Source organism: Parasteatoda tepidariorum, chromosome 1 (assembly GCF_982258835.1).
Source record: "Parasteatoda tepidariorum strain Cologne lab strain chromosome 1, Ptep-v5.0, whole genome shotgun sequence".
Lineage (NCBI taxonomy): Eukaryota > Metazoa > Arthropoda > Arachnida > Araneae > Theridiidae > Parasteatoda > Parasteatoda tepidariorum.
The window spans coordinates 72318695-72336972 of record NC_141755.1 but is presented as its reverse complement, the minus strand read 5'-3'; the positions used below and the strand labels follow the sequence as shown (position 1 = coordinate 72336972).

Below are 18278 nucleotides of genomic sequence, written 5' to 3'. Positions count from 1 at the left end.
CCACTTCGCTGTTTATTACATTCGCCTTTCTCTATTGTATCTTATTTGCTGGATTTCAATTGCATCCTCATTTTATTCTCGCTTAAATATTTATTTGAGATCCCCAATGTGCGTTATTTGCGACCCCAACTTTTTGCTTTATATTTTATATTCTAAAAATACATATTGAAGGAAATCTTTCTGGAACTCTCAGTGTGCAGTCGGCATAAAAAAAAGAAAAAAAAAAAAGATATCATCCTGAATAACTTTCGTTCTAATGATCCGATTTTCACGTACTAAGTGCCAATCTTAATGGTTTCTGGGGGTTGACCTCAAATATGCTAATTGTTTAGTGCTAACTATTAATTAAGTTACGAAATCGGACACAAAAACGTACTTTCTCTGAATAAACATATATTTTTTTTGCATATTTGGATTCTTAATCTTCAAAATATAGGGGGTAGCCGCAATCTGGGAGATGTGGTCCTCATAGTTTGGTCCAGAGGGCGATTCAAAGTTTGGACCTCTTAACTTTAATTTTCCTTTTTGCGTTTTTATTAATATTTTTAAAACTAATTTAAAAGCAATTAAAAAAATTGCACCCACTCATAAAACTTATTTACCCAAGGATAATTTCCGGCAAAATTTTTTTTTAATAATTATTTATTATTTTTTATTATTTACTTAAATTGAGGATGAAAAAATGTTGAATTATAAGGTATGAATTTTTTTTATACCATAATTAATCAACATATTTTTCGATTGAAAAATCTAAAGTTTCAACTGCTTTTATCAAATAGAAGCTGAGAAAAATTAAAAATTAATTATTTTTAAAAAAATAATTTGGCGACAATGAAGAAATATTTAAATGGGGCGATTAATATTAAAATGTGATTAACTTACGAGGAACTTGACTTTGCGCTCGTAGCGTAAAATTTCAATCATATTTTCTTCGCTGATAACCGATTGCTAATCTTTTTATTTTTATTTCTTTTAAGTATAAAACACGATGTTTTTTTTTAGTAGTCTAAAAATTTATCCATAATTTACTAAACAAAATTTGAATAAAACATTTTATTGAATAAAAAACATTTTATTCAACGAATGTCGAGTTTTATAAAAGCATGCTTCTAATAGAATTTGATTAAAACACCAAATTGTGCTTATTTAATGTGATTATATTTTATTTTTTAGTTTGTTTTCTCAATAATTGATACAATTTCAATGATATACATACGTTGCATAGATTTGGAATTATATTTTTATCAATTTCTTCAATGTATATTTTATAATTATTAATACGAATAAGTAGCCAAAATTTTTTAGCATCTTAAAATTTCTCAACATATTATATATCGTCTTAATCTTAAAATAAATTTTTTAATCACCTGTCAGGAGAATTTCGCAGAATTATTTTACCAACTATTTAATTAAATTTTAACATTTTTAAAAATCTTATTCTTTACGCTTCTACGTATATTATTTCTTCATTAATATAATAATCAATTTTTTTAAGATTTTAATTTAGGTTTTCTTTAAAGTAAAGTTCCTTTTTAAATTATTGTCAAGTTTTTTTAAAAAGAGAGCTTAGCATTATTGTCTGCTAGCTAAGAATAAAACATTGCTAAAAAATTAATTTCATTCCGCTGCTTAAAATTATTTGATGCAAAACAGCTAACAATTTTCTAAGCACACTACTTTTTTCGAAAAATGAATATAAATTATTGATTGTCTTTTTTTTCTCTTCTGGTTTCTTCTTACTTTAGTATAGATTATCTGAAATAGTATTTATGTTTTTTAAATCACTACAATCACTAAAGATACCGAACTTAAAAAGCTGTCGAATACGGAGCCAAAATTTTTAAGTGTCTTAAAGATAGAAAGGTGGATAGGAGTGGAATTAAAATATGAGTGTGTCATCACACATTTTGTTTATAATAAAAATATTTAAAATCACATTCTAAATAATTATAATATTTGTTTTTATATTTTTACCTTCAAACTAAGTATATATCCCATCATTACATAAAAAGCAATAAAAGCATTAATAGTCATAAAAAGCTTAGTTGATAGTAAAAAATAACATTTGAAATACCATTTACAACACGTGTTTTTTCTTCTTTTTCTGTACTGCTTAGATATGTTTAGATAATATGTGACACTGTGACAAGGAGAGAAGATGAGGGGTATGGTAGTAGAGTGTGACATTTGTGACAAAGAGAAGAAAGTGGTCAAAATTATTTAAAAAAGAAAAAAAATCCTGACATCATTTATTTACGGCAACACCATAGTGATTTATAAAGTGTAAAACTGCTCATTTCCAAATTGTTCTTTTAAAATTCAACTTTATTCTTATTTGAGTCGATGATAGTTGATTTTTCTTCTGAGCTGATTTTTTCATTGTTAAATACAAAGATAAAAGGTATTTTTCATAAAACTAGAAATTATCAGAAGTGTAAGATTAAATAACCTTCTGAAAACGAAGAGTGCAGAATTGTATTATTATAATTATGTGGAGAAAAATAGTCAGAAATTTTAATTCAATACCCGTTTTAACTTCCATTCTAATGAGAAGACTATCTTACATTTTATATTTAAAAACACACTGTTGAGTGGTGTAAGTGATGAAAGTTTGAAGTTTATTGATGTTATAATTTAATGATTAAGTTATAATCCATTAATTTAATGAAGTTATATTATAATTTTTTACTTTGACTTCTTTTTTTGCGGATAAAACGCTTATAACTTTATAACTATTAGTTCTTTCTGCCTAGTTTGGATTTTACTAGGCAGTTTTACTAGGCGGTAAGCCAAAACAGGAATTTTTGTTTTGTTTTAAAAATGCTCTACTTGTGTAGATGGCAATTTTATTTGCATATATAGGGATAAATACAAAAATAGTAATTTTTATAAATAATACCTTTATAACGGGTACACTATTAGCATTATCTATTTGATTTTAGTTTCATTCAATTTAGCATAAAAATTGCTTATGATCCGTTATCTTGTTTGTCACTATAACGATCACATAATTCTTACACTTATCTAATAAATTTGTACTTATACCCATCAAATGTTTAGGCAGGTAAAAGTACAAAATGTACTTTCTATGCATAAAAACTTAAATTTTTAAATTGCTGGTTTTGTAAATTTTGTTTTGATTTCATTCGATTCAGCGTACAATATTATGCAGGAAGTACTATCTTACTTGATAAGATAGGCATTTAAGTCACGCAAATCGGTAAAGCACCGTTTTCATGTCTTTCAGGGGACTGATGTAAATTGATGCATAAATCGAAAAGACGCACTACTGAAAAGTTAGCAGATTAATAATCGAGCTAAGTATTTAAAACTGAAAACTAAACAACTGCTATATATATTTTTTTCATTAAAATTGTTTTACGGTTTCGAAGAATTTTTCAATTTGTGAGAATAACTCTAAATTTTGTAGAAAACAATAGAGGAAAAAATCAAATTCAAAACTTAACATCTATAATATTTATCTTTCAATGAAGTTGTTTTGCAGTTTCGAAGCATTTTTCAATTGTAAGAATAACTCTATATTTTGAAGAAAACAATAGAGGAAATAATTAAAATTGAAAATTAAATATCGTTAGTTTAATTTTGATATGTATTTTATATTTATTTATTATTTATATATATATATTTTACATTTATTTTTATACATATTTTATATATATATTATTTTGTATATATTTAATATATATTTTATTTTATATGTATAATGTATGGATGTTATGTATCCTCATCGGTTTTCTTTTCCTCATTTATTAAAAATTTGATTTTTTGTGATATTTTTTTCTTTTGTTATTTAAAATTACTTTTCTTAATATATTTGCAGGCCTTAATAATTTACGTGCCTAATATATTTGGATGCAACTTCTAAATAGTTTTGATCAAAATTAAATTAAACAGTAAGAAACAAAAATAATTATTTTAATTTTACTCGAAATTATTTTCATGTGAACAGGTTATATTTTCTATTTATATTTTTTATTATTTGTATATACTACATATATATTTATATTATTTATTTTTCTTATTTACTTTATATACATTTTTCAATAAAATTGTTTTACAGTTTCGAAGCATTTTTTAATTTGTAAAAAGATCTCTAAGCTCAGAGACGAAAGAATGTGCCTTATCAGTAATGATTTTATTGTTATGCATTCGTCATTCCTTCTCCGCATATAGTCTAATGACCCTGAAATGTCCACCCCCTATTCTTAACCCATACACTCAGCTGAAATGGGGTATCCTTGAAATAGAGCATTTAATCAATATCATTCTACAGATTTGTCTTTAACTATCAGCTTTTAAAGGAACTGTTGAAAATTAAATTTGCTGTAGCTTTCTTTATGTCCGAGTTTGTACGTTAAGGACTGAGTGAGTAGTTAAGAATGTAAGGATTAGACATAACTGATTTGTCATGATAACAATTGATTAATCGGTTTTCTCACGTGTCAAACTAGTAATTTTAGCACAAAAAACTGATAAAATACAATATTAGAAAAGAATAGAGATTTCATATGGTAGCGCTTTTTCTCAAATCTGGAAATTCTGTAGTTTATCTGTGAATAATCACCAATGATAAATATGACTACACACATGTGATAACAGACCCTTTTCAAAGAAGCAAAACAGAACTATAAGTTTCAGCGGTACGTTTACACGAGAAATATTTTGCACTACGGCCTCCTTTAAAATTATAATTGAACTTTCTAAGCAAATAACAAATGTAAAATTTTCGGATATTTATATATTAATTCATAATGCTTTATCCAATGGTCAGGAATGATGCCACTTTCAATCGATTTAAATGGATTGATGTCTTAGATCTGAATCCCGGTCAAAACTACACGGAATTTCCGATGATAGTGGAAAGATTTGAAGGATTTCTCAAACAGCATGGATATAGTAAGCTGGATGCGATTGGTGAGAAAAGAGTACATCTAGATCTTCAACTCGTTTCTACTTTAAGTCTGGATGGAATTGGTACCAAACAATTCTACGCAAAACCGCTTTCAGAAGTAAATAATGTATGGATGTTTCTAGATGGTAAGAAAACGCTCAATGTAATAAAGAAGGTTAATTGCATCGGCTTGTGCTCTTGGAGTGGTGATTTGATGGAAGAATTGCATCGCAGGATAGCTTCTTCTCCTGATCCAACCGCAACTTTTCAATTTGCCTTGAAAATAATAGAAAAAATATACGTCAGATATTTACCCAGACATCGACTCTTCAAACAAATGACATTGTATTGGACTCTTTTAAGAAATTTAATTTTATCGCGTCAGATAAAAACAAGATGGACCCGACTTGTGGTGGGCATTTTTAAAACATTTTGTCTTAGGCAGGATGTCTACCGAGATTTTTTTAGAAACAGCCTGGATTTATGTTTCTTTTTCAAATGTGTTCTGATAGAGAAGTTCCCTGTCTGGGGATTGTGGCGTGAATCATTGATAGCTGAAGTAACTATGTGCTCATGTTTCCTCAGTACAGACACCAGGAACTTTTTACATGTTCTAACAGTTGGTGTGAAGTCTGTTTTTTCTCCTATGCTTTATGGCAAACTAAAGGCATGGATTATTTATTATTACAAGTAAGTTTTCGTTTCTTTAATTTTATACATAAGAGCATAACTTCTTACTGTGAAATTTCTATGTTCGGTAATGCTTAAACGAGAAAATTAAAATCTTAAAAAATAGCCATTTATAAACGCATAATTTTTTTTAGTAATATGTGTAGTCTTTCCACTAATTTGAAAGGTATTTTTAAAAAATATTAAAAATCATTAACTTTTTATTAAAATAAAATTTTTCATATAAATATACAGAGATTCATTTTTATTAGAACAGTAATTTTAAAGAAAATGTTCCTTATGCGATAATAGTTCACTTTTTATTATATTATATAAGATTGATTTAGCGTACCCTGTTTTTGATATATAATATTTAGCATACATTTATGTATACATTTCTTTGATAAACTCGATGAAAAAATTTCCCAATGTATTTTAAAAGAGAAGGTTTTTGATATAGGATAAGAAAAAATTGAATTTTATTAAAAGATTTATGTGTACCGTTAATTTTAGAAATTTTTCAATTTTTTTTCTTCGTAGAATAGGTTTTAAATATAGGACAAGAAGAATAGAGCTTTATTAATAGATTTCCATGTTTCGTATTTGCTTTAGATTTTTAAATGTATTACTTATGCGAAATTTGAATCGATTGTAATTTAAGAAACGACTTGGCTGGATTCATTTTGAAGTTGTAGAAAGTATAAGTATCTTTGCACACTATTAAGCATACATTTGGCTAGTGAATATTATACATAAAACAATCCTTCTTAATTAATCATTTTTCAGTAAAAATGATATTTTTTTTAAAATTTCTAGTTTTAAAAAAGGTATTTTATTGTATTTTATAACCATTGTTGAACAACCGATCCAATTCTGAGTTTATGCCTATCAATGTTCGACTACGTGGCCGTAATTTTGAACCCAATCCAGAAAAAAATGGAACTCCCAGATCAAGTAATGGGGTAATTTGCCTTCATGGAGGGCTTTTCGATAGAACTAATCTGCATTTGCTTTAAATTGAGAAGAAAACCACGATAGCTTCTCACGGTTAGCCTGACGGAAAGGGGACTCTAACCCATGATCCGTCTACCACTGAGGATATTTTTTTGTTAGCACTGTGGTCAGTGCTCGCTAGATGCGTAATTTGAATCGACCAGTCATATATTATTATAAAACATATTACATACATTACTTTCAAACTTTTTGTCTAACTTTTGTAGCAAATTGCAGTTTTTAAATAATGCAATTTCTGAAAGTTCTAATCACGGCCTTTCTAATAATTTTGAATCAAAAAACTGTGCTGTGAAATTGTGAAAAGAATGTGTAAATGGCTGTTGTCATAGAAACCGACACGCAATAGAAAGAACTTCGTGGACCAAGGGATCGTTTTATTGTGGGTGCATAATATCGCAATTATGAAATCATAGCTAAAAAAATACTTGGCTAATTTTAACAAAGCAATGCTTAACTTTAGGAATTTTTAAACTAATAAAAAAAATTGGTAGTAACAGAATTTTTTTCTTGTATAAAAGTACCCTTTAAGGTAGTATTTCATAGAGGAAAAATGCATTAAAAATAATTAACCTGCTCTGAGGTTGTCATTTCCGATAAACAAAATACGTTAAGATAACAAGACCACATGTTTTAACTTAAAACTAACACACATATGGGCACGGACATTTTACAAAAGGAGTAAATTCAATTTTCAAACCAGAAAAATATGATTGATAAATCTATTGTATCTTTCGAAAAGAAAGTTACACACTTCATGGATTACCATAAATTACCACCATTCTAGAACTTCGGGGAAGAGTTTAAGAATCATGTCACTCTTCTTTTATTTACATTTATTGTGTTGCAATATCAAAGGAAATAATGACTTAAATAATTTCCTTGAAATGAAATAACAAAATTTCTGTCGTTATATTGGAATGAACAGTCCAGAGCGTCTGTTTTACTGGATATTAAAATAATATTGCTTTTATTCAAAAGTGAACATGAATTAATGCATTGGTCGTTTTATCGGGGGTCACATTAATTAGTGCAGGGTGTACCATTTTTTTTAGTTCTAACTTTCGTGACGGTTTGTACGCATCAGGATCGTAGCCAGGATATTATTTCGATAAGGTTTCAAACTTTTATATCTATGTTTGCTTGTATTATGTTTAAAATATAGTTAATAATGTCGCAGGTGAATAAAACTCGGACGGGCAATCAACATTCTTGTAATCGTAATTGATATATTTTATAACTAACAACTTACGTATTCAAAATTATTAGAACAAAAATTTCTATTCCTTAGAAACTTAAGGAAGTGTTATGTTCAGAGCTTTTCTCTCCATTATGCTGGCCATTAATATCATTAATGCTGGTATTTTTCATTTTTTTGACAAATATACTTGACTACTAATAAAATTTCAATATTATTGCACATTTTAACGAAAAAAAAGTTCTTATAGAAATATTATTTGAGTTCAGAGATTCTGATTTGCCTTAGATTTTTCCTAATTTTAATTTAATTTTGTTTTACACTTTATACATGCGTTACACTTCACATATATGTTTTTAACCATACCTTAATTTTGTCAATTTGTGAGCTTATCATGGTTACAGGAGTATTGTACAGAACATATATAGAACGAAAGTATTGCGTCGTCCTTAATATCGATATTGTCTTTGGAGCAATAAAGTCGCATTCGGCTTTTGTGCCATTATGCTCTAAATATAATTCTTAGATGCACAAATTATGAAACGCAAAGAAATTAAATTTGATTTTTGATTGGAAATTCAAAGAAAAAAAATGTTTGATTGTTGAAAAAAAGTTTTTTAATTAGTATTCTTGTTTTAGTGGGAAAAATCCTATATTTGTTATTTCAGTTTCGGGAGTTTAAACCAGTCCGTGTGTATAGTATCTTTCTATGGTTTTCTTGGGCACCTAAAGTCTATATATATCTTCCTATAGCGTCTTCCTATGGGTTTCTTGGATGCTTGTATTAGCTGCAGATTTATTTATTAAATTATGAACAAAGTCAACGTTTTAAACTTAAAGAGTTTCTCGAGAGCCGAATTCCTTTTTTATCGCTTCTAACATTAATATGAGGAGAATTATATAAATACCAATTTCCCCACAATTAGTTCCAAATTAATAGTTTTCGTTAAAAATATTAAAAATTATTATATTTATTAGTTAGAAGTCCCAAATTTATATTTTGAACTATTTTCGTTTTATTTTATTCATTAAAAGGGTACCCTTGCTTTGGTAGCTCGACGACCTACGCGCGAAGTCAATCACTTTACTCAAGACAGTTTAACGATGACAAATACCGTACACCCTCGGTACTTTCACAGGCTGATCAAAGTGGTCACCCACCCTCATTTTGACCCCAGCCAGAGGTGTTTGCCTTCGGTGATATACTGAGAACCGTGTTTTACGATCAGTCTACTGTAGAACGAAGATATGTTGAAATATTTTTTTCTATTTTATAAAATTGAATACCTTACGCTTACTAAAGAGTACTCAATATCCAAAGCTACCTGGAGTTATCAGGTACCTACCGAAATACTTTAGCAGAGAAAAAGGCCATTTTAGGTATATGGTTCTATATATACGATGATTCCTATATGGCTAACCCTTGCATGATTAAATAGGCTCTTAAACTGGATAAAATTATGAAAATTCAGAAATGAATTACTGAATTTTTTAAGAAAAAAAAATAAATGTGAGGGGAAAATTGGTACATTTGTCCTTCTAGTGTTAATAATTTTCTTTTTATTTTTCAAATTACAAAACCCACAGAGCCCTAAAAAATTGACAAGGACAGGTTAAAAAAACTCCATTTCGTAATTCTTATTTAGAAACGAATTCTGACAATTTTCAAATTGATATCTGCCTTTGTGTATGATAAAAATTTTAAATAAAGTAATTGCATTTCCACTTTGATATGTTGATAACAAATGTGTTTTTGATTTTTTTTCCAGAAATGATCTTGGAGCAGCTGAAAGGAAAGAATTCAATGATATCTTAAACGACATGAATAGACAGAGAAAAACATTCCGTGTACTGCAAGCGTATTTCTTATTAAAACATAATTCAGTGAAAGCTCTAAAATTGCTATGGTGCTCCATACCCGATCCTTTTTTGACAAGCAGTGACTTTTTATGTTTAGCTGGCAACAATGACTTTTTATTGGTGGAAGTTTTACGTGTTTGGATTTTGTACGAAAGATGCGTAATTGGCACCACTCACCTTGTATCTACACCCAGAACGCTAAAGCATCTGTCAAGATGTGCGGTACGATCAAGTCTTGCGGACTCTTTTCAGCTTCCCAAAGGTATAGAGAGTCTCTTTATACCCCGGACTTTGCACCATTATTTAGGAATAGTGAATTTGAATGATATCTGATTGAATTTTAGTGTAAATTTATCAACAAGGGAACAGTCTGCATTTTTTAGGTAAAATATTTTCCGAACAGAAAAAAAAATTATGAAATTCTTTCCATATATAAGCATAAAACTGCTTATAAGCAGCAAAATTTATTGATTACCACTGTTGGTTTGAGATTATTTTCCGTGATTGTTAAGCAGCGAGCCTGTTTGAGAAGAAATTTTCACTAAACAACGCAGAGTGTTTCTTTGTTAGTTGAGCAAAAAAGATAAGTGATTTTGTGAAATGTCAAATGAAATGTGAAATTTTGTGAAAGTATTTGCTTGCCATAAGAGATAGTATGTTGTGTACATAGTTTAATGTAATTCTACACGGGTATGCAATAACGAAGTAATAAAGTTATTTAATTATTAATTATTTTTAATATTAATATTGTTAATTATTGTTAAAAGTTTCCTCAAAAATTGAGTAAAAAAAGAACTATGCATGCAGATAGTAAATGCTTAACTTAAAGAGAAAAAAAATTATTTCAAATTTTACAAATTGTTGTCAAAGTTAAGGGACTTCCAAATATCACGTAAGTATATTTTTGCAATTTCGGACTTCCCTTCGCTTTTTTTCAGCAAAAATAAGCAAATCACAAACTTTGCTTTAACTTTTCGCTTAAACTTTTATTGCAGTAATGCAATTTTATGAAATTTAGGATCAAATTCAAATGAAATATGTAACTTAGCGTTTATGTTTTAATTTATTCTGTAATATTTTGAAACTCCACGATGTAACCTTTTTTCCATCTTTTCCTTTTACCAAAATTATCTGTTATTTCAAATTTAAAAATTTTCCAAATGTGATTCTTAAAATATTTCTTTTCAGCTATTTTTATAGCATTAAAAATATTGATTTTAGGATCATACGTAAACATTGCCTTTGCAGTAAAAATAAGCAAATTGCAGCCCTTTCCTCTTTAATTGCTTACGTTATATGTCAAAACCCCCCTACTCTTAATCCGATAGAAAGTAAGATTAATCTTTCGCAGGCATTCACATTTAATTTATGCACAGATAAAACGTGGGAATTAATTTTCGTTGAATAAACAGCATCATATTATAAATAAGCCCATGAATAAAAAAATTATGCCTCTTTCCCATAAACACGCAAAAACAATTTGCAACATGTTATTTTGAATTATATGCATTTCCAGAAAATATCGAGTTGGTATAATGGGAAATCAATACGATCTGTTGCTGCAGTGGCTCAGAGTATACAAACGCAAAGTTTCAAAACCAATTAATTTGTTTAATAAATATTAAAGACGAAAAAAACTAATTTTCTTTTTTGCTGATGTTACACAGCAAATAAATTGGTTTTGATACATTAAATCCAGTTCCCGAGCTAACGACTTCAAATTATTAGACAGTAAATTAGCCAAATATATCAAAAGTATTAGCCATATTTTAAAATTCTTAGCCAAAGGCATAGGCATTATTGATATTTTTTTCGTAGAAAACTGTAAATCAAAATACAAATTTATTATAAATTGAATTATTTTATAAAAATGCAAATTCAAATCAAATCTCATTTTGCAGTTGAAGGAATGAATGGAAGAGGGGATGAAAAATGTAGATGTTTTATCGTCTTTGAGGAAAAGAAATAGGAATTAGCTGAGGTTACTTTTTGATCACTTATTAGATTAGAGCAGTGTAAGGATAAGCCGGAAGCAACGTTATGTTACTGTCACCTAATTGAATATGTTATTGCCAGGTTATTACTACGAAAAAATAATTTCTTTGCAAAAATAGTTAGTTGATAATATGCAACTTGCGGCCACTTAATTGCTATAATCTAATAAAAAATACAAGCTGTGTTAAAAATTTTTCTTCCCCCAGGATCGAGGGGAATATATATTTTTCTTTTTGACAGAAAAAATCACGCCAATACTTTTGCTAAGACATAATTTTTTTTTACCCCGAATTTACGATTTTATCGCATTTGGTGAGATGACGAATTCCTAGCACGGGCTCTGTGATTGTTTCGTCAATGATCCGTCATTTTAAGTTATGTAAGTTAATTTAAGTTAAGTCATATTAATTTATGCGTATCTTCAGTTCACTTTAGATATTATTCAGTTTGTATACAGTTAAGTAATAATTTGCGGCTTCTAATCCTTCTTCGTTTTTATTTTTTAAAATTTTTTATGAATTCATACTAGGCAAAGATATCAAAATATACATTGAAGATGTTGGCAAAACTTTTACAGTTTACGACAATTAAGTACAATAAACTTAGACGTAATATCATTTAATTGACTTCATATTAAATATGCATGTGTATTCAATGCAAAAATTTTAAAATAATACCTTAAAGCCTGTGTCTATTGGCTATTTTTAATAGTGTTATTGTAATTTAAAACAGACCAAATTCTTTAGGTTTCAGCCATGCAAATTACTAAAATACTTTTACTACATTAGTAAAATGATTTTTTTATGGCAAAATGTGAAATAAATTACACCACAACATGTAAATTTCGCAGAATTAAAAACCTAAGCTTCATTAAAATTTTTTTCGGTGGTTTTGATTTGATTAAGATAATAAAAACAAAGTTTATTTGGTTATATGCTCCCCTTAAGAAATACATAGTTGCATCTCTTATAACGTATAGAGTCGTGGTGGCTCAGGGGATAAAGCGCTCGTCTCTCAATGAGGTGGCCCGGGTTCGAAACCCAGTGATGGTAGGTCAGAACAAATTCTCCACCCGGCTCGCACCGACCACACTGTTGACGTAAAAATAACCTCAGTGATAGTCGAATCATGGGTTAGAGTTCCCTTGCTGTCAGGCTAAAAGTGAGAAGTTTTCCTCTCCATGTAAGGTAAATGCCGTTTAGTTCCATCAAAAAGTCCTCCATGAATGCAAATTTCTCCCAACACTTGATACAGGTGTTCTTTTGTCTTCTGGATTGGGTTTAAAATTGCAAGGCTACGAAGGTGAACATTAGTAGTCGTAAACGCAAAAATCTGGTCGACTGTTCAACGACGGTTATAAATTGAAATATTATTACGTATTCATTTAAAAAAATAAATGAACTATACAAACGGAATAATAATTTAATAATTGATAAAAAAAAACTTTATATTAAACTTTAGTTAAACCACGAAATTTAATAAATAAATTATTATTTTTATTTAAATATAATATTTTTAGGGGATTATTTAAATTTTTTATTGCTGTTTGATTAAGCTTAAATGTGTCTTAGAGCTTTTGAGGTCTGTAACTATCTACAATCAGATTACAATGCTACAATATATAGCTATCTACAGTCAGATTGTAGCTATCTACTGTCAGATGCTTTTAATGTTAATTTTAAATTTGCAAGCATGATAGCAAATAAAAAGTTACAAAGTCGAAAAAAAGGCAGTAGTATAATCAATCGAACAATTATTTCATATAGCTACATAAATATCTTATTTTTGCTCGAAAAAAAGATGCTCTATTTTGTTTTTGCTCTCTTTGAAAGGTATTTTTATCACAGTGAAGAAATAATCATAAAGATATCATCGCAAAGAAATAATCCTAAAAATATGTTATAAAAGTCCAGGTGTCTCTAATCTTCCCGGCAGGCGTATGTACTGAGAATACGTACCAACACAATACTTTTGAGTCAGAATCAAACTAGGAGGTCACGAAATAATGACCTTGGTGGAATTCAAAATATGCGTACTGATTGTGTGTGTAATGCAAGCAAAATGAGTACGTCTTTTAAAGACATATTTATCGGAACAGACATACTTATCGGAATTTGCTTATAGCAAATTCCGATAAGTAAATTTTTAAATATGGGATACGTAGCTGTTCAAAAAATTCTCAATCGGCGCTCAGTGGATCACTGGCGTTTCTCTCTCGTTTAAACTTTGTGTATACTAGCGGTAAAGGTAAAGTACACTTTATTTGCAAGGTATTCGGTATTATTTCATGCTACCATCTCGAGTACTTTTTGATCACAGTATATAATATTTCTTAATAAATATTTAATAGCAGATAACTAGAATCTTGTATTAGCTCTAAATAGACCTAGAAATAATCACACGCCACGTAACGAGTCAGCGTAAAAAAAAAGTGGCGACTTAATTAAATAAACAAACTTATTTCTTTCCCCATCGCTTTTTTTAAAATATCTTTTAATGATAAAAGTGCATCACTGTAGAAAGAGCATCTGAATTTTATATTCATTTTCATTAAAATGTTCAATGTCACCCTCACCATTCAAAATTTTAATGCTTCGAAATCTATCAATTTGTGTTAAAATCCAAATTATCATAGGAAATTAAAAGTTTACATTAAAAATAATAATAATTATATATCTTAAAATTAATTAAAAAATGCTTCTAAAATCGATATATCGTAGACATCAGTAGAAATGGCTCAAGTTTCACTTCCAAACCAAACGCCTGTGCTTAGAAAGTAAAGAAAGATGAATAGAAAATCTAATGTTTCAGTTTATAAAATAGCTCTAGATTCATCAACCACTTCACAAATGGACTTAGTCTTTGATTTATTAAATTTATTCATTACACAACAGTGCGTATAAGAACACTAAACAATGGAATTGCTTCGTGATAACAAATAATTTTATTCGCATGTAAAATAATTCATGCTAAAGCTAGCTATCAAATGAAAATGAATTATTAAAAGATCTATATAATCATTCGAAAACATGCCATTTGTAATATCGTTTAGACACAAAAATTACACTGGAGAACAAATTTCTTTCCTCTTTCTGTCGTATGGAGATATTTAACAGATGTTAGATACTTTTGCACTGCTGATTTCAAATATGCAATCGGTTTCTCTCACCAAGCTCCAGTTTTTTTTTTTTTATAATAACAGTTTGCACTGCTGATTTCAAATATTCAATCGGTTTCTCTCACCAAGCTCCAGTTTTTTTTTTGTAATAACAGTTTGCACTGCTGATTTCAAATATGCAATCGGTTTCTCTCACCAAGCTCCAGTTTTTTTTAATAACAGTTTGCACTGCTGATTTCAAATATTCAATCGGTTTCTCTCACCAAGCTCCAGTTTTTTTTTATAATAATAGTTTGCACTGCTGATTTCAAATATGCAATCGGTTTCTCTCACCAAGCTCCAGTTTTTTAAAAAAAATGACAGTTAAGTCCATTTTTTTGTCAAAATGTATTTGTTTAAAAAAGTTAAATATAATAAGGGATCGTTTAAATGTTGCGACAGGGGAATTACGGCACATTATCAGGATTAAAATTGCACAGAAGCCCATGCTCGAAAATGTCCTCACGTGCCACTAAGAGCCCTTCCCTATCATGAATTGTTTTTTTTCGTGTGCTCCTGAACAGGTCATAATAGGGAAGAACCCCTAATCGCGTAGGACGACATTTGCCTGGCAAGGTTTCCTTTGCAATTCTAGTAGGGTATAGAAATGTGCTTTAACCCCCCCCCCCCTAGAAAGTTTTTGCAACTTTTATGTGGCCTCCTGCTATATATAAAATATAGCCTAAAAATATCATTTAAAGAAGGAAAAAATTAAGCTTGACGACGTGAATCGTTAAGAAAAATCTCATGCAACGGAAATAAAAAAAAATTGTTCCAATCAGCGACGTGAATCGTTAAAAAAATCTCATGTAACGAAACTAAAAAAAAATTGTTCTAAAGTGTAATTTAACAGTTTTTTTACTACCTCTCCTGAAATAGAGAAGTACCATAATTATTAATGACGTTAATAATTTTAATCATTTTTGGAGAACTATTAGTATTGTAGTATTGCGATATTTCTTTGCCCAGCTACACATTATCTAGTTGAACTGACGCTTACTACAGAGCATTTTTTTCCCATTTGTTTCCTTTTTACAGCGACTTTCCATTGTTAAGTTTCACAGAGGAAAACAATAAAAATATTAAAATAACATTCGAAGCTGACGTCGTCAAGATATATCAGCTTCGGACGTCGCAAAAACACAAAACCTTTTCTATTGAGCGAGCACGACAAATGTCTAAAAATTGCTCTCTCTGTACCCTAAAGGTTTTGTAAAAAGTACAGGAAAAGAAATACATAATACAAAAACGAAAAAAGTAAATTGCATAAACTAATTGTAAAAGGAAAACATTTTAAACAAACCTACTTAAAAATAGACCTATTTCAAACCAAAGCACACAACAAGAATAGGTTGAAATAGGACTATTTTGAAATAGGTTTTTTCAATAATGTTTTCCTTTTGTAATTACTTTATGTAATTTACTTCTGTATTTTGTTTTTGTATTATGCATTTCTTTTTCCTTTTTCTGGACTTTTTACAAAACCTTTGGGGTACAGAGAAAGCAATTTTTAGACAATTGTCATGCTCGCTCGATAGAAAAGGTTTTGTGTTCTTATGACTTCCGTAGGTGGTACAACTTGACCCCGTCAGGTTTGGTTGTTATTTTTCTATTTTCATTGTTTTATTCCTAAAAATTTTCCATTGGTTTAAATTTTCTTATGGAATTTCTGCAGCATTGCGCAACTTTCCTTTGGAATTGCAGTATTTAACTACTTTATACATGATTTTTGTTTCTCTTTTGTTACATTGTTAAGGTTTTAAACAAAAAGATTTAAATTAATAAACATAGAGGTTAATTTACATATAGTATTATTTCATTAATTTTATTCGTTCTCTTTGATATACTTTTATTTAACCTTTTTGAAAAAGAGCACACATCAGCTGAATAAATACACGCTTTCATAGGTTTTTCACTATCTTAATTCGTTGACGTCACACGGATTTATGTATGTTGATCTTACTAGTATTAACCTAACATATGAAAGCAAATATGTAACTAATAAAAAAAAAAGACCGTATGAAAATGATCTTTTATTACATAAAGCTGTAAGATAGCGAATCACTGACAGTTAACAATATCTACTAAATCGAATAAAAAAACTTCTTTTTTTGGCATGTAATACGCGAACCTTTGTTCAAAGTGAGTTATAAAGTAAGCGTTGACAAGAATTATTTCGCTATACAGCTTCCTATTTCTGACATAGCTTAAAAATGCGTGCTAAAGAAATGGACAAAGCTTCGATGTAGTTTTGAAAAAATGGAAATAGTTAAAAGTGCTTTATTGAATAAAAATGTAAGGCTTGGAAAGCGAGTTCGAAAAATATAGCTCAAATGTCTGCCTTAGAAAATGGGTATAGCCTGAAATGCGTGATTGAAAAATGAATATATAGCTCAAAATATTTGCTTAAGGAAGCAGATACAGCTTAAAACGTGCTTTTTCAATGTTAAAAATGAACCCAAGTTTTAACAACCAAACAAAATTAATTCGCCCATATTTTTTAAACGTTTCCCTTACTATACCGAGTTTTTGTGTACATTACTATTAATTAATATTCCGTTTATAGAACTATGATGCCGGAATTTACAGTACATTTTTACTAACCGTTAATTTTTGGTTTCCTGTATTATGTTCTTTTCTCCCTTCATCTGTGGCCTAGCAGCCCAAAATGGGACCGGGCCTTCTTCAAAATTTGATACCACGCGACCCTATCTTGAGTTGCCTTTTCCTTTAGTGTAACCAAACAGTTTCTAAGCAAGCTAGAAGCTAATGTTCATTTCTCAGTAGCGTTAACTTAGCTGTCAATAAGAATGCTGTTTAACAAAGGATCAGTTTCAGGACATTAGCATTTAAAGGACATTCCCGTTTTCTTGTAATATTAGTAATTTTTTTATTAATTGTTTTTTTTTCCTATTTGCTTTATGTAACGCGAGTAATTTGCTTTAATTATGTTCATTTCACAGGAAAAGTGTTGGTTTATTTGAAAATTGTTGCCAGCCGGTCATATATTACCAGTTATTTTAAATGATTTGCGCACAGTCCGGCCCCTAGGTTTGGGTCCCTCTTTCTCGAGTGTTGTGGAGTTCGCTTGTGTAAGATTAGTAGAACCATCATGAGCAAATAAAGTAATATTGTACTAAGTGCAAATTCGTTGAGAAAATTGTAATTGTGGTACTTGTAAAATATCAAGGGTAGAAAAATATTTTATGTTAAGTTCATTTCACTTTTGGTGTTTTACTACAAATTTTTTTTGTTTTGTTGATAAATCTAATAATGTAACGAAAACAAAAAAAAGTGCTAAGTGTTTATTTATAAATAATTTGGAGTAGGACTAAAAATTTTGTAGTATCGTTGTATTAAGTTGTCAAAAATTTTTAAAAATAATTACGATAGTATTTATCTTCGAGAATACTGATAATTGTGGTAAATCTTCATTATTAACATTGTTACAAGCTATGTGTTTGGTGTTTGTGATC

General features: G+C 29.2%; 1 protein-coding gene across 1 annotated transcript; it reads left to right on the top strand.

Moving 5' to 3' along the window:
- Positions 1 to 4619: 4619 nt before the first annotated feature.
- Positions 4620 to 10379, top strand: LOC107449642 (uncharacterized). The gene is made up of 2 exons (XM_016065232.4): positions 4620 to 5602; positions 9560 to 10379. Exons 1-2 carry the CDS (start codon positions 4773 to 4775, stop codon positions 9981 to 9983), a joined length of 1254 nt encoding a protein of 417 aa, XP_015920718.3. The 5' UTR covers positions 4620 to 4772; the 3' UTR covers positions 9984 to 10379.
- Positions 10380 to 18278: the final 7899 nt, after the last annotated feature.